The sequence below is a fragment of the Opisthocomus hoazin genome, chromosome 20, assembly GCF_030867145.1.
Source record: "Opisthocomus hoazin isolate bOpiHoa1 chromosome 20, bOpiHoa1.hap1, whole genome shotgun sequence".
NCBI lineage: Eukaryota > Metazoa > Chordata > Aves > Opisthocomiformes > Opisthocomidae > Opisthocomus > Opisthocomus hoazin.
Window position 1 is genome coordinate 6404559 of NC_134433.1, and position 21492 is coordinate 6426050.

The 21492-nt window shown below is 47.9% G+C and overlaps 1 protein-coding gene across 2 annotated transcripts in view; it reads right to left on the reverse strand.

The window, feature by feature from the left end:
• The window catches only part of AUTS2 (activator of transcription and developmental regulator AUTS2), an 800502-nt gene that overhangs the window by 18773 nt on the left and 760237 nt on the right, over positions 1-21492 (reverse strand). The window contains exons 7-12 of one of the 2 annotated variants that reach the window (XM_075440366.1): positions 9433-9874; positions 7464-7717; positions 6316-6536; positions 5807-5851; positions 1685-1780; positions 282-353 (exon numbers count right to left, since the gene is read on the reverse strand). In XM_075440366.1, coding sequence (XP_075296481.1) covers positions 282-353; positions 1685-1780; positions 5807-5851; positions 6316-6536; positions 7464-7717; positions 9433-9874 — 1130 coding nt within the window. Of the gene's footprint in view, positions 1-281; positions 354-1684; positions 1781-5806; positions 5852-6294; positions 6537-7463; positions 7718-9432; positions 9875-21492 lie in introns of both variants that reach the window. The other variant, XM_075440365.1, reaches the window with a different exon arrangement.

Genomic DNA, 21492 nt, shown 5'->3' on the forward strand with positions numbered 1-21492 from the left:
TTATGCCTTTACCCCTGGGCTTGTGGGGATGCCTGCTGACAGCAAAGCCAGAGCCGTTCCGTTGCATAGGATCTGTTCGCTTTGCTAACGATGAACAGAAGTAAGGATCAGGATTTAAACTGTTCTCATACAGCTTCCCTAGTGTGCACTGACTGCAACAGTTCGGATTAAGCTTTCGTTTTAGCATGCTAATTTAGACATATTGAAGATGGTAGCTCTAGCATTCAAGCTTTTCAGGAGCAACAGCTTTACTTGAGAAAAAGATAACATTTCCTACAGACCCGTGGATCTTTCTGTAGCAGGGTATGTGGGACAGTTCCAGGTCTGGCTGCAACATCAATAGGATTGGAAGTCTAGAAATATCACAAGGAGAGACAGCATTAATGAGTAGAACAATGCACAGAAGAAATAGAAAGTGAAAACCAATACTTCTTTATCACTAAAAATGCCTAAACAATGATGATCAACTTTTTAAAGAGGAAAGGATAACCATTAAGATCCACTTATTGATATACGTATTATCATCTCAACTTTCAAGCTTTCATTGTCCACCAACTTCCCATTACTTGAAGTAAATTAAACGGGAGGGAACAGCAACCGTTACACTGGAAAATCTCTCCACTATCAAAAACCTGACTAGCAACATACTTGAGATATAGCTTCCAAAGTTGGATTTGGAGGACCAAGGTTGTGCTCTGCTGCTTATCAAAAACGCACCGGAACTGGCTAAAACTGCCAACCTGCCTGTCAGCACACAGAGCATCAGTCACCTCTTTAGTCACCGCACAAAGATCTGAACTCCATCCACAGTTAACCGTTACCATATGGATATCTGGAAGGGGCAACATCCAGTTGAAAAAAAATAACAGCTTTTCCCATGATTTGAATGTAAATATTCAGCTCATAGAACAAATCGCATCTTTGTGGGGGAAAAAAACCCCAAACCCCCTACATTTAGACAGAGTATCTTCCAACATTAAAATGAAGAAAAAAAATCAGGCACAGTATAACTAACAATTAACTAACAGAGCTGTTAACAGTCTGATTACCATACATACGAAGAATTCCACTAATGAACTGCAATTTACATATTCAGTCATTACAGTGGATGGGCCAATTTAAGAAAGAAGGTGTCTTCTCTGCAGAAATTTCAGCCCTGATTTCAGTCTTTAGTTGCAAAGACTGCAGGCTACAGAATATGATTTCCTTCCACTTATAAAGTCAAGAGCGACTTCAAGTAAACAAAAAACCCCACCCCTGAACTCTTCACATTGATCTCTCCCAGCTGTCACAACCGAGAGGAGAACTGAATCCATGCGCTGCACTGTGGTGGGGCTGTGAGGTAACAACAGAAATGAGTAAACAATAATGATCATGACTTCTTAACTTCTTCATTATTATGTGACCTTACATTAATGCGTACTGAGAACTAATTATATCGCTTCTAAAGTTAACTATGCCATTATATTTTTTTTAAATGTATGTAAATGTATCTGAACCTAATGAGAAATAACTTCTCTTTGTAGTAAATCTGGAAAGAGTCAATTGTCCGTCGTGGAATTAAGCTGTAACTCAGATCTGCATTGCTCCAGAATCTGAACCATGTTCTAAACCTAAACCCAAGCTGGCTGAGCCCACCGGTGTATCTGAGTAGTAACAGCCATACAAACAACTCCTTCCTTACCTTGGGCTGAAACGCTCCTTGCAGCGAGCCGAAGGGGCCGGTCGGAGGGATCATGGGAGGAATACCTGATACAGCTGGAGGATAGGAGTGAAACAGCTGCAACAGAAAGACAACGGAACGTCAATACAAGCGCAGACAAGGTGAAGCCAGCAAGTGGGACACGACAGAGCAAGCGTTCCTGCGTAGTATCAGGGAAATGGCACATGGAGAAAACTGAGCAGCGCTGAAGAAGTGATCTCGTTGCAACAATGTTAGTTAAAGCAGTCAATGAAATGTTCACAAATGTCATGACGTTTAGAGCTTAAAAGCAGTTCCAAAATCATAAAGCAGCAGCCTGTCCCCCTGGATTAGGCCATCATGGCGTAACAGAGGCTTTTTTCCCCCCCAATTACTAATTTTTAAATTGGACAGAAGATTTAAATGGTTTCAGTTTGCAAACCATTTCAAGAGAAAAGGCAGAATACTGAGCCAAATAAGACTCAGAAAACCACTGTTTAAGCGAAAAAAAACGCCTTATGAGTTCTAGGATGCTCTATTGTTAAAACTCCATTAGTACGTCAGGATTTTAATAGTATCTGTAGGAAATGAGGAAAATACGCACAATTCTTACTTCATTAGCCTGTCTGAGAGGATATCCTGCCACATCTAACATTAGCAGAGAGACAAACTGATCTGTTAAAAATTACTACTTAAACAAAATGTTGATGCAGACCCCCCAAAAAAATCAGGGTTCTGTTTTCCTAAAGACAGAATACTAAGCAGAAAAAAGTGCCCATCTCCACTGACCTCACTGATCCCAGTGTATCTGTTCTAAGAGAATTTAGAAAAAATAAATAAAAAAAGCTGTTCTGTACTAACGCAGAGAAACACATGGGAAACCAGCAAGTAAACCGTAACACCCAAATCTTATCTTCTCTCTGTGGCCCGGCTGTGAATCTTTTACTCGTGCTGTAACCCAGTTCGCTCGACCGGTTCCATGGAAAATGCAGAGACTGCACACAAGACTGCATTCCGGCAGGAGCCGGGGTTTGAAGCATCACACTCCACAGACGCTCTCACTGGAAAAGCTCCGGATCTAACGGGGGTGGCTGCGAGCTCCGCTGGCGTTGCCACCCAGCAGGCTCACGGGGTTACCTGGCTGGCCCAAATTCGCCTCTGGACACAGCTGGTCGAAAAGCAATCTACCGTACGCTACTTTTAAGATCAAAGTAAATGAGTTAATGGCCAATAAAACAGAAGCAGGACTGGGCAAAGTAAAAGACTGGATATGCGGAGCGGGCAAACACTGAGGAAATCACACCCCAGACTAAATCAGGATCACAAAGTTGTGATGACATTGTTTATGCCAGGCATAAGTATGTGTTTTTCTTAATTGTTTATCCTTCCGCTAGCTCACCTTGCAAAGTCATTTATTCATATTATATTTACTGAAAACTGAGAAAATATTCCAGCATTTTAGCGGTATCAAAAGATTTTCTCGTTTTAAAAGCATGGTATCAAGTCTCCTTTCATGATACCTTTCTATTGTTGGTTTTAAGTCTATTTAATTTGGATCTGCTCCATTCAGTGATGCAGAAAGCATTTTTAGATTATTGATACTGAACTCTAAGTATCTGAGAAATCATTAACAGACACGTGTCCTCATTTACAGTAACTTTTAATGAGTAAAATGTGTTTTATATCCTCCAGTGTCTTCTGCATTTAATTCTATGTGTAATGGACTAATTCCAAACGACAGAAAGAGATGTAATACTTAATATTCTATTGGCTATGACTAATAATAAGGAATGCTTTCCTTAGAGTTTTATAACAACTGCTAAGTTAATTAAATGTGGCCTTTCCTCAAGGTCAGAATTATCAATAACAGTGTATCTCCAGGATCTCTTTGTATCAGCTAAATTCCTCCAGCCTTCAAAATATATCTTTCATAGTCAGTGTTTTCTTTTCCCCCCTCTCTTTCGAGCAAAGTTCCCCCCTTCCAGCTTTCTTCAGGGAACAACGTGGTACCCACAGCCTTCCTGGGACCAGGTGCCATCTAGACCCAGCGCTAACTGCAGGCAGAAGTGATGTCTCGCTGTGCTACAGCAACGCCCCTCCCAAAGAAATGATTGTAAAATCAAAGACACCAAGAAAAAAAAACTCTTCTAAATCTCTGTATGAGCTTCTTTGTGTGCTGGGTTCCCTAGTCGAAAGTGGATTGACTTGAACTCTCAGAGAGGCCTTGCCCTTCCACAAAATTCACTTACAAGCTTTAAAAACATTGCCAGCTTTTCTTAAGGTACCCGAATTCTTGGTGTGGATCTATAGTGGAGACTCCTGTCACTAGGAAAAGGTCTACGGAAGTGTCACAGTTTCACAGTATTCCTGCAATGGGAAAAGCCCTCCCGGGTACGTGCTCCTGCCAGCAAAGGGTGCTTGTTGGTGCTGGGGCTGCTCAGGACACTGATCCAAGCTGTCCCACCACTACCTGTACGACCTGGAGTCACAGCAGAGATTCCTGCAGTACCCGGGCTAGTAAGGCCTTGCTGGAGTGTCAGACAGATGTTGACCCAATGCAATGTGCGGCCATCATGCTGATCTCTGGTACTCACTTGCTAAACATCCTACAGACACAACAGCAATCATTTTGCAACCACTTCCCGGGGACAAACCTTTCCTGAAGGCAGGGCAGGGGCGGCGCAGTGGCCCAGAGCTCTGCCAAGGGCAGCAGCACGGCTAACAGAGAACAGCGTGAAGCCTTTCCTTGCTTTAACGGGGCTTCAGTCATGACCTTTGCAATTCAGGTAACTGCCAGCTTTATAGGAGGTTATGTCACTGAATTTGAAAAGCATATACAGTTGGAGTCTTTTGCCATGTTTCTTGTATTACATGTAGCCTTCTCTGATTTATTTGTCTAAAATTCATTTACCTATTTCCCAGTTCCGTGTTCTTGCTTGAATCAACATGCCACTTTGATGATAACGTATCTTTTGAATCCATGTAAAGCTCAGCAAGTAAGCGGGCAATTTTGCAAACAATGATGCAAATGAGCAGCATTATCTTCGTGAGTAAAAGTGATTATCGTAGGCATAAATGTTTGCCTAATGCTCCTAGACCTCTGATCCTGCAAACACACTCACGCAGTTGAAGTTACTCAAACGAGGTGTCAGAAATTAGCAGGGCTATTTGCATGTACTACAGGCATGATCTGTCAGCAGGAACCGTGTTCCACTGGTACAGCGAAAAGCATCACGCCATCATCTTCACCAGTTTTCTTTGCCCAGTTCCACTTCTAAGCAAAACCAACACATAAAGCCAAGTGCTTTGCAGATTTCTGAGTGCTGATGCAGTACTCCTTCTCTCATCAAAATATCACGACTGGATTTAGAAAGTCTTGTCATATTCAGCCAGATACCTGCCTCTGCCAAGATGATGAAGGAAACGCAACCCGTATTTCAGCAGCAAACGAATCAGTACATTTAAACCCTTAAAAGCAGAAGCTTTACAGTTCGCTGCAATATTAAAAATCAGTTCATCTCAATAAGTAACATTTTTGGTAGCTTTTAGATAAACACATTTAGTGCATAGCTGGAGTTACGTTGCTGTCATCAAACAGAGCTTTCAAACCACAACAAGCCCAGTGGATCAGATGTGCCTTTGAAATCTGAAGAGTAAGACAAGTTTTCTGATTTTTATAAAATAAAATATGATATATTAGGAAAACTATCAGATTACCTATCCCTGAAGGATCTGTATGATAGTTTGTCATTTCATTTCAAGTTTCTTAGGAAAAATACCAGTCTAAGGGTTTATGGCACAACTGAAACACAGTGATGCAATTACTGCGCTCTCCTGCTTCAGGTAACAGTCGGCTCTCCTGTCTCATCTTTTTCACATCGAGCCCGTCTTCAAACGGTGCACAAGCAAGAGATCTTTTGATTGGAAAAGCTGATACTGCATCTTGATCAGAAACAAGCACCACGAATGCAAGCCTTCAAAAGCCAAAGCAGCCGAGAACGATCATGGTAAATCCTGGAGTGATGATTAGGGAGAGAACCGACACTGTGCCACTGGCTGAGTGGTGATCCCAACCCACCACAGAAAAGCAGCGAAGTCAGTTTTAAACAGAGTAATAGAACTCACACTGTGACGGTAGAAGGGGTCAACTTTTGTAGGGTATTTGTCAAACTGCAAAGGGATCAAAGCACAAACTAGTTACTTCATATTCCCTCACTTTAGTTCTGCTGGTAAAATAGAAGACTACTTCTCTACCATTTGGCAACCAACAGAGAGGAAAAAATATGCAGAAAATTAGTTTCCAATGAAACCGTTTGGGATTTTTCTTTCTTCAAGGTAAAACAAGGTCTTTACGAGACAGCGAAACGGGAGGCACTGGAGCGCGGCACCCCAAGCGCTGGGCAGCCCCCTGTGAGCGCCCGCCAGCCAGCAGCCTCGGCCCTCGGCCCCGGCGCTGCCGCCAGACCCTCCGGTACGTGTACCGACAGCGAGGAAGGGACAGCCCCCCTCTCCGAGCCAGCCACGCCTGGGCAGCAGGGCACGCCTTCCCCGCAGCCTGGCAAATCCTGAAATTTTTGTAATAAAGAATAGAGTTGTGCTCTACTTATCCTCACATTTCTGCCTGGGGTACGCACCATGGGCGGTGCTGGCGTCGGCATGATGGCAGTGGGTGGGATGGCGTGAGGGAAAGGCGTGAAGGTGTGCTGGTGTGTGTGTTGGTGTGTGTGCTGGTGCTGGTGCTGGTGCTGGTGGAACTCGGTCCTCAGGTACGGCGGCGGGCCCAGCGAGGCCCCGCGATCTGCGCTCTGCGAGGCCAAGAATCGCGTGTTTAGTTCCTGACGGAGAAGATCTTGCTCTGAAACACAAACAGCAAAACAACCCCCCGTGAGCTCAGGGACTTCTCCACACCTTGTGCCGCTTACTTTCTGCTGGCTGTGGTAGCAACGCCGTATTTAGAACTTGCTGGTGGTAAATCATGACACTGTAACGGGTGAGAAAGCTCTCCCAGATCTTCCCCAAAGGCCTCAGAGACAGGAGAAAGAAAAGCCTCCATTTCCCCCCTCTCAGCAGGCCTGCCTTCACTACAGCACTCCTCTGAGCGCTGACCTGAGGGTTCTCCCCACATCTGCACAGGCACGGACGCAGTCCTAAATCGGTGAGGAGGCATGGGGGGGTAACCTGGAGGGAGCAAACACCGAGAGCGCCTGCTGCTGACACGAGTACCCTGCTGTACGGCCACAAAATGATACTACTCTAACGCTGATAATCCTCTATTTTCTTCCCCTGGTTCCCTCCCAGTGACCTGGAACACGTTGCTTCTCCCCACAGTCGCAGTATAAAACTAAAACTCTCCGCATCTCTCCTCCTGCCACACACCCCGAATCTGGCAGGGACAGGAGCCCAGGACCACTGTGGCAGACCTTCCCCCAGCCGGGGAAGCAACGCTGAGCACAGACCACAACTGCAGCAAAGACGTTGGCTGCGGAGGTCACAGATTCTCTCCAGGCACATGATGACCTCCAGTGTGTTTTCACCACGGGGAGAAAAAAAACAGACACGGAAAAAGCACAGCCTTCCAAAAACGGCCATTCCAGGGTAGAAGCAAAGTCACTGGGCATGTCTAGGTCTGGCGCCGGCATCACTCCACGCTGCTCAGCAATGCGTACAGCCAACCAACCACTCTCACCCAATGGACCAAGCAGAATTATTCCGACTGGGAGCGGAGAATCGGTTTCCCACGCCACACCAGACGCGCTGGGGCCACGACCCGTCTGCCTCTTACCTGAGTAAGTACTACCAGCGGGGTGTCCTGGAACCTGCAGCGTCCCCGACGTCAGTGGAGGTGGAGGAGGCAAAGCCGTAGGAGGGGCAAACATATTGGGGTGGTGGGGGTGCGCGGGGGGCTGGAGGGTGGGCGTGAAGGTATGCAGCGGGCTGTGGCTGGGCAAGGAGAGGGGGAACGGCGAGGCTGACGGGTGGTGAGAGATGTGCGGAGGGGGGGCCTGAGTCTTGGCGGGCGTGCTGCTTCTGCTGCTGCTGTTAACGGAAAGAAGAGCGATTCAGCATCGCGTGGCGGAGAGAAAAGCTCCAAACATAGACACACACAACCCCACCACGCTAGGCACGGCTCGAGGTAAAGGCGTTGCTAACGTCAGCTACACAGCGCAAATGCAAGTCGCTGTTCTGCTTTTCCAGCAGCGCCGCTGGGACGCTCCCTTCTCCAGCCGTCTGCCGCACCTCTGCCAGTAGCCGCTGCTGCAGCCTCTCCACACCAAACCCGAGGCACGCTCTCCCTCTCCGGAAGAGGCTGATACTCTGCCCTCCAACACAGGACCGACACGCAGCACAGTAATCAGCCCTGCGCATTCGTTACTTAATTATCAGGTCCTTTCTACTTGACTGCTTCTGATTCATGTTTTCAGGCAAATGAAGCTCAAAATCACTGATCACTGCATTAATAAGAGTTTAATTTTTTTCGCTATGACTTAGTAAGATGAAAGACTGCAGAAAACATGAAATGCAGTTGAGAATGCAACAACGGATATACCCTTACTGTACAGTTAATGCCTCTCTCTATCCCCACAGTATAAAATGCTAAGACGAGTCAGCAAAATAAATATTTGCAATTACATCCGTTGTAATTTTTCAGCTTTCATTCCTACTAATGAGTATTTAAAATATACTCACGTAGCGCTTAATTCTACCTGTCATTATTCCAAGTAATGACACGCTCCTATTGCAGTGACGTTTACAGACAAGCAATACCGACTTGGTTCAAAGTAAATCAAAAAGTCTTCAACACCTCCCTGTCTTTCGTCAAACCCTGAAGCAACCACACTGCTGGTTCTCCTGGTCTTGCAGGATACCACCCGCCTGCTGGAAGCTCAGCTTTGGGGAGAGACGGCCTGCTGTTGGCAGCACTGGCTGAGCGCAGGGGAAACCTGAGGTCCCTGACTCGCAGGGACATCACGGGTTCCTCTGAACTTGGTTAATCTCCCTGTTTGTCTTTGTTCTCCCCTATAAAAGGTGAGGCTCCTCTCACCGTGGCCAGGCGAAAACGCTGACATCTGCAAGGTGTCAGCAGCGCAGGAAAGCGTTAAGCTTGACAGTCCTCGGCGCAAGGCTGTCGGGAGCGCCAACAGCGGCTGTCCCATACTTCTCGCTCTAGGGCATGTCAGCAGTCAGGGAAACCAGGAGGTCTTTACAGGGACAGGAGGGTAGAAAAAGTCAGCCTTCAGAGAGCAGCCCAACCTGCAAGGACTGGGACTGTCTGCCCCTGCTCTATGCTGCATAAATCCTCTCCAAAAGCCTGAGCACACAGTGACAAGCAGGAAGAGTAAAAGCACATTAGCTAAGAGCTCGAGAATACCTGGCATTCAGCACAGAATTGCAGAATGCTTTGGGCTGGAAGGGACCTTTTTAGAGGCCGTCGAACCCAACCCCCCTGCAGTGAGCAGGGACGTCTTCAGCTCAATCAGGTTGCTCAATCAACCTGGCCTTGAATGTTGCCAGGGAATGGGGCATCTCCCACCTCTCGGGGCAACCCGTGACAGCGGGAACACCAGATCACAAATAAAGTGATCCCGGCTCGTTTTGGGTAAGGAATTCAGACTCAATGCCCCAAGTGCCCTGCGTTTCCCAGATGGGATGTGTTGTCACGTCTCTCCTTTGGCCACCCCATCCCCGCTGCCCGCGGGAGGCACGGCCACCGGGCAGCAGCCCCGCGCGACCCAGGACCCCCGCCCGCCTACCTGAGGCTGTTGAGGCTCACGCTGCTGCTGTTGTAGGCCGAGAGCGGCTGCGAGAGGCTCTGCGGGGCCGGGTGCGGCTGCCCCGCTGGCAGGCTCGGGTGGGCCGGCGGCACCGGCGACTGCGGCCGGGGCGGCGGTGGTGGCTGCGGGGCGGGCGGTGGCGCGGGCGGGCGCGCGGGCTCCTGCGGGGTGGGCGGCGGGGCGGCGGGCGGCGGGGCGGGGGCCTCGGGGCGCGGGGCGAGCGCGGGGCTGGGTGGCGGCGGCGGAGGCTGGGCCGGCGGCGGGCAGGGGGCTTGGGGCACCGCGGGCTCGAGGACCGGGTCCTTGGCGCTGTCCTGGCTCTTCTCCTGGCTCCGCTCTAGTCCCGACACCTTCGGGACAGCCGGGCCCCTGGCGCCGGGGTCGTCATTCTCGGGGAGCCCACCGACCCCCGACTCTTTATCTGTAACAACAAAAGGAAGAGAGAACCCTAGAATCATTAAGGTTGGAAAAGACCCCTCAGATCACCAAGTCCAACCGTCACCCCACCACCGCCACGCCTGCTAAACCCTGTCCCGAGCAAGAAACACAGCTGAGCGTGCGGCAACCGGGGCAGACCCACGCCGACCGCCGCGCCGGGCCGGGACACTGCGCTGTCACCAGGGACCCACACCAGCATGGAACCAAACCAAATCCACAGCCATCTCCAGCAGCATCCCTAGCCCCCAAGTCCTTCTCCAAATACTTCTTCTCCTGTTTTATCACAAGGAGAAAGTTCCTGGTTGTCTTCGTTAAGGTATAAAGAAGCAAGAACACAAAATTTGAGCCGAGTGCAGTGGGTGAAGCGCTCTAAAAATCTCAAGTCAGACCTCCCCCAAAACCCCCACCGCTGCCTCAGGGCAAACCCCAGGAGGGGTCGTGCTTTGCTTCGCTCTGTCCCTGTAGCACGATGCACCTCGGGTCCTCCACGCTCACCTCCCGGGTCTTGTCTCCTAGGGATTCACTGCCCAACCTTCCCCCGCAAACAGGCTAGCGTTTCATCGATTTCCAAGAAAAATCAGATTTGCACAATAATCGCACGACTCCAAGATCTGGGGCCACACACCAGTGCTGATCAATGCGTGAGCGTAGGTACTACCACTTGTATGTGCACTTGGCAACATCAGCCCCTAAACCATCACGTAAACCCCGCTGAAATGAGCTACTGCATCACGTAAGCACAAAGCGCCGCAGAGCGAGGGGCAGAGCTCCGCAGGAAGCCAGGCTCCGCTGCACGCTCCGCTTGGAGAACCGCTTGTTTTCTGGGCACTTCCCTTTATCTCTAATTACTACTATACCCGTATTATAACATCTCTATTGGCTGGGCTGCCAAACGAACAGAGCAAAAAGCTTAAGGGAAACAGCATATTTTTGCCTCAATTTTTCTTTTGGTGACATTCGTTTTGGACACTGCTTCTCAGAAGAACGGCCAAAGAAGTCAAGCAAGCAACGTGCTCAGTCCTGAATGTGTTTTCTTTGAAGACATGAGCGTCTGACACACACTCCATGTGTGCATCTGCCTCTCGCCTTCTTTCTCCGACAACTGGTCTCAAAACAAACCCCCTGGTAGAGAAGCGAGACCCTGTTCAGTGCCACTGTGTTCTATTCCTGTTACGCCACGATAATCGCTCCTTACCGACCCACGGAAGGAACAAGTGCAAGGTGAGCTCCGCGCCTCACTAACGACATCCAAACCTTAAAACATATTTCAGCATGAACTCAGGCTTTTTTGGTTCGGCTGGTCATGCAATGACTTGTTTTTCTTTTCCAGCTCTTTACTAATAATGAATATTACTATAATTTTAACGTTTCCTACAGTGGAGTTTTGCTCACCGGGGCTGTACAGCAGTTTCCCACCGGAGTCGCTCCCCAAGCCTTACGCCAACGAGTACCTGATGCCCGGCACCCCTCTGACCACAGCCAGGGAGTGTTGCTGAGCCCAGACTGGAGGCGGCAGTGCCTGCAGCCAGGGGCAACTGGGAGCACCATTTAGGGCCACACCACACAGCAACTCTGAGCGGTGCACTCACACCTTTGGCAGTCACGGAAACGAAGCAGGAGGGAAACACGAAAGATTGAAAGGAGCCTGGGACAAGCTTAAAATTAAAAAAAGTATCCGGTGTCCCAAATAATCTTAAGACAGAAAAGCTTTACTCATTCTTCTGCTGATTTTAAGGAGTAAAATGAATAAATGCATACTAAAATAACACATATTCAGAGGAAATTGTTGACAGCTACGTTGTTCAAACCCTGAAGTAAAGGAGTGCAAATCAAGGTGATGGGGAGCGCACTCTGCCAGTCCACAGCCGGGCACACGCGCGTTTGCCAACCTTCGCATCACCAGAGCTGCCAGAGGCAGCCCCACCATCTGGGTTTAATTTCATGCAGAGATCAAGAAAAACCACGTCAGGCCCCCTATTACTAGAGTTTTACTCGCCCTGCGCAATGGTGAGCAGCCTGGGAAAGTGGAGGTCAGATTGTTTCAACAGTTTGTGGACAGGAGATAGGGGAAAAAAAACTTTTAGGGGCAAGAGGGAGGTAAAGAGGACAAGAAAAGAGAGAGAAACAGGGCAAAAAAGCAAACAGACTTCTTTGATGAGGACATTCCTCCATCACTTCTGGAGGAGACAGTCTGCAACAGGCACAGAGGCTGCTCCAGGAATTTGGATCGGAAGGCTGTGGGGGCAACAGCAGGACTCTGGAGGAATGAAAATAATTACTCTGCTGTATGCCCAAGGTCTCTCTCATTGCAATTAAATTGCAGGTTCTAAATAAAGGAAACTCAGTTTGCATTAATTCTTTGGATCAATCTTGTTTGATCAAACATTATTAGAAGCGTGATCACCACCTGTGTTAAGGCAGGTCCCCAAGGAGGAAAGAAAGGAGCAACAGTTTGTTCAGGAATAGGTGGATCTATGCTCCTAGTCCTTACAGGTGTAAGAGTTACAAGATTTGGGGTTTTTTGACAGAAAGGTATAATAATTAGGGCTTTGAGGACTTAGCCTTGTCATTATGAATTCCCTACAAGATGAATACAGTAGGTGGTCTGAAATCCCGCAGAGGTGACACTTCCAAATCCATGGGGAACGCCTTGCACTCAGCGCATTCATTAAATCCTTTCCTGTGACATTTTCAGCCTCTCTCCTGTGGGTAACGTTTATTCAGCACAGCTCTCGGCTGGGGAGTTTGCTCCTCACGCAGTCGCTCCTCCTCCCCTGGAGAAGAGGGCTACGAATCCCAGCGTCTCCTGGGGCTTTTCTGCTGCTGCTCACATCTTCATTACGCAGCCCCCCAGGTCTCGCTCCCGTTAGGCTGCAGCCGTGCAGACGCTGTATTTAGTAAGACAGCGTTATTCCAAATGTCAAACACCGAAGGCAAGCACCGTTTCTCCCCCTCTCTGCCTCACACCGCTGCACCGACGCTATGCCCCAAACGGGCATCAGATGTCCAGGAGCCTCTCTAACCCCAGTACACTCGGTACACGCAGCCCTGCATGACTGGTAATTACTCTGCATAAATCAGAATTCTTCATCCCACAGTACGCATTTAGGGAGCTGAAATCCCACACCAGTGATGAACGCTACCAATTATCTGTTTCGTAAGGAGGGCTCAAGTCTCCATCAACAGTGCTTCAAGGTCACACGTACAAGATTACTCTTCTTCTACCAGTACGTCTTTGCACCTCGTGTTATTTCTGAGTGACCAGCTAGGTGTAAAAACCAAGGGGGGAAAAATCCTTCACGTCACTATGACACAGACAGCCGCACCACACAACTTTCTGAGTTCATACATTGTCGGAATTCATTTCCACCCAACAGCGAAAGCAGCACGCCAGCTAACTTGACTGGACGGCAGTCTCCATGCTCTGCTTTGGCTAAAGTCAAATTACGGCCTCGGTATTCAGCAAAGCAGTAACTGTGACGCAACTTCTGTGCTGACACAGGCTTCCCTTCTTCCACTGGCTTGACAGTGCATCCAGCAGCAGTCAGTCTTTCGACCATAAAAAGGAATAGAGCCATAATTCCACGCTCTCTGAGGACTGAGGAGAAACGCTGGCTGAGCTTGTCCCCCCCAGCCAGGACACGCAACTTCCATGATCTTCCCTTCCTGTCTCTGACCTTTGATGTGTCTTAAATCTCAAATCCCTCTGTTTTTGACTTAGCACACACAACCTGGGGATCTCTCGAGGCGCGGGCCTCTCGTAACACCAGCGCAGCGAGCAGCGTGCTGTGTCTGGGTGAGCGTTGCTCGCTTGGCTCAACACCCCTGGAGGAGCAGACAAAGCCACACTGGGAAGACCTGTAAGTAACCAACGGCTGCACGTGAACCAGAGAGACTCGAGCGGTGAGTTTACACTGTATTTATACACATCCTGTGAACAGACACATACATGCGCTCCCATGTGTTTGTGTACATGTGTGTTACACGTGATACATATGCATTTATATTTATACCCATACCTGTTCCACGTACGCACATTGTTAACAGAGAAATGCACAGTGCATGCAAACACTTCCACGACATGGATTTTTATCACAAACAGAGGTTACACGCAGCCTTCAGCTGAAATGCTGTTGTCTCTCTTCCTAATGTGCAAACCAGTAACATTCAACCTCAGTTCTGTGTTCTGGCTCCTTCGCACCACCTGGGTGACCCAAACGAGGATGGCCAAGCTGGCCAGCTGAGAACATCGCCGCCACAAGACCAAGCCCAACTGTTCCTCTACTGACAAAAAGGCCCTGCTGAAATTCGCCAAATTTGAAATTCCCAGAGACCGACCAACAATGAGTGCTCTGATTTTGCCTGGTTGAGTGCTGTTTGCAGGTAGGTTTGCTACGTTTGGCTGCAGCCAAGACCCCGGGCAATGCTGAGGGCCAGCGCCGGGCAGTTCATGACAACAGCTGGGGCAGCACCAGCCTGGCCAGGTCCCCAGCAGCAGCCAAGGGCGGGTGAACTGGGCATCGCCGACCTGACCCGATGGTACTTGGGGAATGAAATCTCCTTCAACAATGTCCTGTATGATGCTGTCAACTTACAGTGGCCAAACCTTTTTTCTGAACACAAAATCACCCAGCTTTTCCATGTCCAGGCCTGGAACAACGGAGTTTTAATCAGAAACAAGACAACGTAACACCCTGTCACTCCTCCTCCTGTCCACATCAGGACTCCGCCTCTCTATGTCTGGCCTGGGAGTGAGCAGGCATCCTCAGAAAGCAATTCAGAATCAACACTGAATTTTCCATTCCCTTGAGAGGGTTTTGGTTTAAGCTCAAAGTCCTAATTGCAGAAATATGGAAATTACAGGATTTTTCAGTGTTTTGCAGCATTATCTTTGGGACTGAGCATTCAGCCTACCAAGGAAATTTCATATAACATTCTTTAATTTAAAAATAGCATTCATTTTCTTTTACTACTTTGCTCAGTTAAACTCTTTTCTTGGCAATATTACCTCTGCCTAACTAAAAATTTCTGCAAACTTCTTAATGCGAGATAAAAAATTCCGATCTTTCAAAAAATATAAAACTATTTTCTTCAGTTTTAACATGGGTAAGTGGACAGCTGGTGTCACCACCAGTACAAACCATCGTAACTTCTCTGAAGTCAGTGGAATGCAGAAAACATCCAGCCCGCTGACCGCCAGCCTGCGAGGTATACTTCAACAGGCATTTTACAAGGCTTCAAATAATTAACCAGATTTAAGACCTGACTGTACTTTTCATATCGATTAGACATTGGTCAATGAAACATCTGGATAAATAAAGGCAGATGACAGGAACTATTACCGCACAGGACGGAGGAGGTTGTTGCCTACCCCAGCCAACACGTATCACACAGGCCCCAGAGCCGTTCGTCTGCTGTACTGGATGCACATAATTTGCTAAAAACAATTTTTCATTTTTAGCACACAGTCATCTTTCATCCTAATTTCCAAGGACACTAACAAAGTATTTGATTATGCAAATTAGAACCATGCGTTCGAAAGCATGGTTACTAGCAGCTCTGTCATCTGCTGACACCAATTACCCCACAGTAAGCAGGTATTTAGTACAGCTGAATAGCAACACTTGTGACACACTTTGTACTTCATTATAAAACAGAGAAGAAAATCATTCAGGACAAAAGATTTTGCTACCTCCTGTTAAAAATGTTTAACTTCTGCATTGAAATGGATTTAATTGTCACCCACAAAGTTGCAGATCAACAAAAAGAAGCACTTAGTGGAATTGCACAAGAGGTTGACAATTCTTTGAGCTGCTTCTGGCCTTGATTTGCGAATGCAGAGTCTCCCAATATTTCACATGAAACAATTTATTTCATCCAGCTGTGCAACAGAACATACACCATAAATCTAACTCCTCTGACCTACGTACTGCGTGTATAATACTGAAAACACTTGATGCTTGTTGTTTTTTAAAAAGCACCTCTTGGTAAAAAGGAATGGGATATTTCTACAGGCAAGTGAAGTGCAGAACACCCAAACACCCCTCTCAGAAATCATCGCATTTTACTTCGTAAGAAAGATGCATGCAACTGTAATGTCCTAAGAGACCCTGGGAGAAAGCAACACCATGACAACCCAACCCTGCTTCAGGGCACACACATGCACAGGCAAAGGTTTCCTCCCAACAGGGAAAATCTCTTGGCTCCCTAACCTTTCCGCTTAGGAAGCAACAAATTACATCACCAACTACACAACTCTGAAGTAGTCGGTAGCCAGCTACCAGCACCGGCGTGCTTACCAAGGTGGACTTGTCTCAAAGGGGAACACGCTGACAAAGTCATTGGGGGATATTCCTTAATAATAATGGGTTTGAGCACAAAAAGCTTTAGCTTTCTGTTTCAATTTTGCTTTTTAATTAAAGAAGTCCAGGTCTTGTAATCACTGTATTTGTAAAGCACTCCTGGTTTCACAGAAACATGGACAACACCTTCTTAAAGCAGGCCAGAGGTCCATGCTTCCCACCACTGACTGCAGCCAGCACAAGGTTTTTCCAAAACAGGTGTAAAAACCTCGCAACCAGCGCAGGCAGAACAACCTGTCCAACCCACGAGATCCCACGCTGATCTCTAGTAAGACTGGCTTATACCCAAAAGCCTGAGATTTTCTTCCAAGATTTTCCCGAATTGCGATTACAACCACGGGTTTGTTACGTACACAAATCTCCTGCCCCTTCTGAGTATGCGCAAGTTCTTGCCCATAGCAGTAAATTTCTTGGCATGTCATATGAAAGTATTCCTTCCAGAAGGTTTTCATTTCTCGCCTTTTTAATTCCACTTGCTTCTTGTGAGTCTGCAAGAAAAAGACTTCTCTATACACCATCAGTATCACCCATTCCTTTACAAAACGCACTTGCTTCCCCTTTCATCTCCTTTACCAGTTTTTCAGCTCCTGCCTTCCCACGTGCCTGATCACTTGTTATTTTTTCTGCCATCCTGTTTCACGTCTTAGGCTTCTGCAGCACCGTCTTCGGGAAGCGGCACAGCCCTCAGTAGCTGCACCGCTCGCCTGTACCAAAGCATTTTCCACCTCACCGCATGATCCACCACCTGATTCCTCACTCACGCCGTGGGCAGCTGGTCCCAGCCCGCAGCTGCAGACGTGAGTGAAGGTCAGCATCAAACCACCCCTACTGAGACCCAGCTTCTTGCCTCGACTTGTCCCAGCGAGGTCTATGGGCACCTGCACGTTTTGGGTTAACGTGCACTGCTCTGCGTTCGTCCGCACTGACTCTCAGCCCTTCTTCTCCCAGCCTGATGAGGTTTCTCTACGGTTTCTAACAGCTCGCTCTAGCTCCAACCATCGCAGGTGCCCTCAGACCACGAGTAGCTGCTGCTGTCTGCCCTCCTGTCTTCACACTGACCAACTCAGGACAGAGGACTGGGGACTTCAGTTGCCCTTAAACCAATGCCACGTTGCAAACAGACCATGATGAAAATAACCTAACTCTTGCCTTCCTTTCTTTAGCTGCTTTTGCTGGTAACAGTCCTTTGCTTCTTGCTTCACAACAACTGAGCTTCCACAGTGGCCTTTTGCTCAGGATCTTCTCAAAGGCCTTTTGCAAGCCTAGGTCAGTTATGGCAATTTGAATGTGTGCTACTTTGACTTTTCAAAGAAATTACACGAGCTCAGTGAGACAACGTCCCTCTCTTGAGACCAAACCTCCAGTGTAGCCCTCCGAGTGCTCCTAAAGACACGTCTGGTCACTCTGCTGATGCAAGGCAAGCTGGTGGTGTGTGCGTCCCCTTCGTCAGTGCCGGGAGAGTGGGACGGGCTGCTGGTCCTTGTCCCCAAACCTGTCCCTGGGCCACGCAACCCGATGAGCTCCACTCCCAGCACATGCACGAAGGAGCACTTGAGAGTGGAGACCAAACCCTGGAGACTCGAGCCAAGACATGACGGTGAAGCCCTCCGTCTCGCAGGGAGGAGCTGGCACTTGCAAAGGTCTGTCCAGCCCAACTCGGCTTCGGTTTGGGGTCAGAAAGGCGCCTTCCCCCTCCTCCTATCCGACATCCCAGCAGCCTGCCCCGTGGGCAGAGTCGAAGCGGGGAGAGAGCGTTCCAAACCTGCTGAGTGCACAAGATGAGAGCACTGGACACCAACCACGTACACAAAGAAGACACAGCACATCCTGATAACTTTCTCCAGTTATCCATAGGGACTGGATAACCTTAGCACAAGGTTAACCCCACCACAGGGAGAGGGAAGAAAACCACATTGGGTTTTTCTATGACCCCGCTTCCTTACCGTCGATTTGTCTCTGCCATGCAGCCACAATATTCCCTCAAATGCTGGTGACATCCCGCTTGTATTTGACAGGATTACTTGACTGAGCTTCAACAATATCAGCTTTCAAATGCAGCTTGGGAACTATCAGCTTATGAACACTGATCGAATTTAGCATGACAGCTCCGTTCAATATATGAGGGACAAAAGAGATCTGGGTGATATGTTTATACAGAAAAATAACACATTTATTCCCCCCGAGAGGTGTCATACCCATAACTCACCAGATGTATACCACTGCTTCCTTTGTGAATTTGCTCTTTAGAGCCAAGCATTTTCTATTCTGTTTTTAAAGGCATGATGTCAATACAACCAGAGAGCTTAAAAACCCCAGTGCCCCTCTGGCTAACACTAAGCTGAAGCTCAGCACGACCACGACAATACCCACGTCTAATTACACCTATTTTAGCTCATTAGTGTCTACAGGAAAACTTCGCTGAGCTTACGTGTCGCAACTCCAGCCATCAGCGTCACTTTACAGTATTCTCACGCTTGGCATTATTTTGCTCGGGTTTCCAGCGCTGCAGAGAAAGACGGCTGCTACCCAACCATCTGCTCTAACGCAGGAGGGCTTAGGCAGGGTTCTTCTGGTCTGGGTCATACCAATAAATGTAGACATAAGATCTCAGTGTCCCTGGTCAATACAGGGTCTCATCAAATGTGTCGATTATACTTTTCTCACAAAGTCTAAATTTCTTGTATTGAGCTAAAACACATCCCATTAATTTGTTTTCTTTTAAAAGAGAGGAAAAAAGGGCCAAATTACTGAATAGGTTTAAACATACAGCTGTAACTTTACTGAAGACCTACCACTCCATTCTGTGTTTCACTGCTTTGAGACTGTATTTACTAGAAGTTTTTCTTTGTAGGTAAACGTGATTCTGTGTACCAAATTCCTCCTGTGTGGGACAGAGGTTGAGGACTTCAAAGATTTTATAGAAATTAAACCAGAAAAGAATGTAAAATTGAGAAAGAAGCATGATAACATCCACAGCTCTTTGGCATGTACCAGTTTTGGTTTTACATCAATCTGCAGCGTTTTATGAACAGGAATGGGATATTCCATCAAAGTCTATATGCTAATTCAAAGACTGAAAAGTATCTAGCTTTGGATTGCAGCCATTCATACGGGAGCATCGCTATCTCCTGTATCATTCACTGCAGGTAATATGGGCCCTTTCTGGTCCAAGGATCTCCTGACGTCTTCTCTACCTCAGTAAGAGGCCCCACATACTCTAAAAGGTTTACTTTGCCTTGACACCTTGTTTTCTTGACCACGGCTCTCCCAGCCTGCTCTTTACAGCTATCAAACATTGACTTGTTTATTCCAATTACTTGACCTAAACAGACACCGGTTGGACTGCAGCTCTCCCCAGTCCCCCAGACTACATACACAAATGAAATCTGTTTGCCTAAGTCAAACTGATGTCCAGACACAGATGTGGAGAGATGATGGAAGCCTGGCAGGTCTCAGAGATGCTGACCTGGAGGAGTAACAGGCTGCAACACATCCAGCCAAAAGGGCTTATCCACGGGATCAGGGAAGTCTTCTCCTTAACGTCTCCAGACAATCAGCTTACACTGTGGAACAAAGGTCTGGCAGGGCTCATCGCCTCAGGGATATCACTTTTACTGCTGTACACTCTGGTTCGTACCATTTTGCTACAAGACTAAAACTAATGAGCTCTACCCGTGGCAGTCGGCAGAAAACGAAATTTGGGACTCTACCTTTTCTTTATTACCAACCGGAAAGCAAAACACAATGGAAGGTGCAAAGTCAGCGTGAAGGCACTTGTGAACTATCTGTTCCCTACTGAGGCACATGTCGTCTTCAAGGAAGCTCTAATCAAAGTGTTTCCTCCCAGAGATTTGGAAAATCTCTGCACTGCCCGTACAGATCACTAAAGGGCCTTAGCACACCAGAAGCAGCAGCATCCACCTTTACCGTACGCTCACTGATTGACCTGTCCTTAGTGAAAACAGCAGGACAGCAGGTCGGCGGTGCTTCCTTTACAACAGAGAAACTGAGGAGCAGTCACATAAACACATCCTGACCCACACCAGCAGGAACGAAAATCAGGCTTTTAGCAGACACAAGCACCCTCAGCTTAATGTCAGCTCAGCACCCAGCTTAAAAATCGAAGTAGACGTCCTCCGTCTCAAAAAAACGGGGAGCAATGAAGATCAAAGCCCTACCTGCCCCCCACACGCTTCCATTCTAACTGTGATGCAGGTAATTAGCTGGCAGGCTACAAGACTGAGATGAGTGTCCTACACACAGAGAAGACACCGACATCGGGGTGCAAAGGCTGCAGCTGAAGACAACCCTGACTGCCGCAGGGTACTCTGGCAGTCTGAAACGCAGGGATTTTCTATCCAAACTGAAATCATTAGCGTTAGCCTGCATATGCTTCAAAATACTATTTGAAATATGTCCCATGCTCCTAACTTTTATTTTGATTCACGTTGTGGCTTGCTGAGGCTAATTATTCTCCAGCAATTGGTGCATGCAGAGGCTCAAGCCTTACACGCAGGACTTCGTGGTGTTGTCTCCATGTTGCAAGGAACTGTAATTCTAAAAGGATTAAAAGTTTACCAGCACAGCCACGTAAAGTAGAAAATGAATTGTCCGCTCTTCTCATCTGTTTGGAAATTAGATTACAGGCTCCAAGCGAGCCGAAATACAGAATGAGTCAAATCCATGTGATTAGCTCACAGGTGGCCAGTCAGCCTTTTCTCTGCTCCAAAGTCTGGCAGATTCCTCTCAGCTGCAATAACACAAAGCATGTGTACTTATCCTTCGGCCCAAACCCTGCCCTGTGCCAACACAGCTACCTGCTGTGCTAATCCTCAGAACCAATATAATCATCCCCAATTGTTATTTCATAAGTTTGCTCAGCTGCCATTTGGGACAGGCAGTCTGTGTGGCACAGAGCCGCGCTGCCGACGGCACGGCGAGCGGATTTCTGCCCGGGTTCCATTCCCCACGCCGCCGCAGACGGGGGGAAGGCATCGGGGTGCTCACCCAGGACAGCCCCACAGCTGGGTTCCCAGCCGCCAGAGCAAAGGCGCTTTATACGTATGAACACTTTGCACCATTAATCACCAGCGCTTCCTCCCAATACACAGTTTCGCATTGATCTTCTCCCTCCAGAAGGCACCCGTGTGAGTGTCAATTCAGCAAAATACATCACCCATTAGATCAGAAAACAGAAGAGACAGCTGTTCCAGGGACGGGCAGAGAGGTCACATCTGAT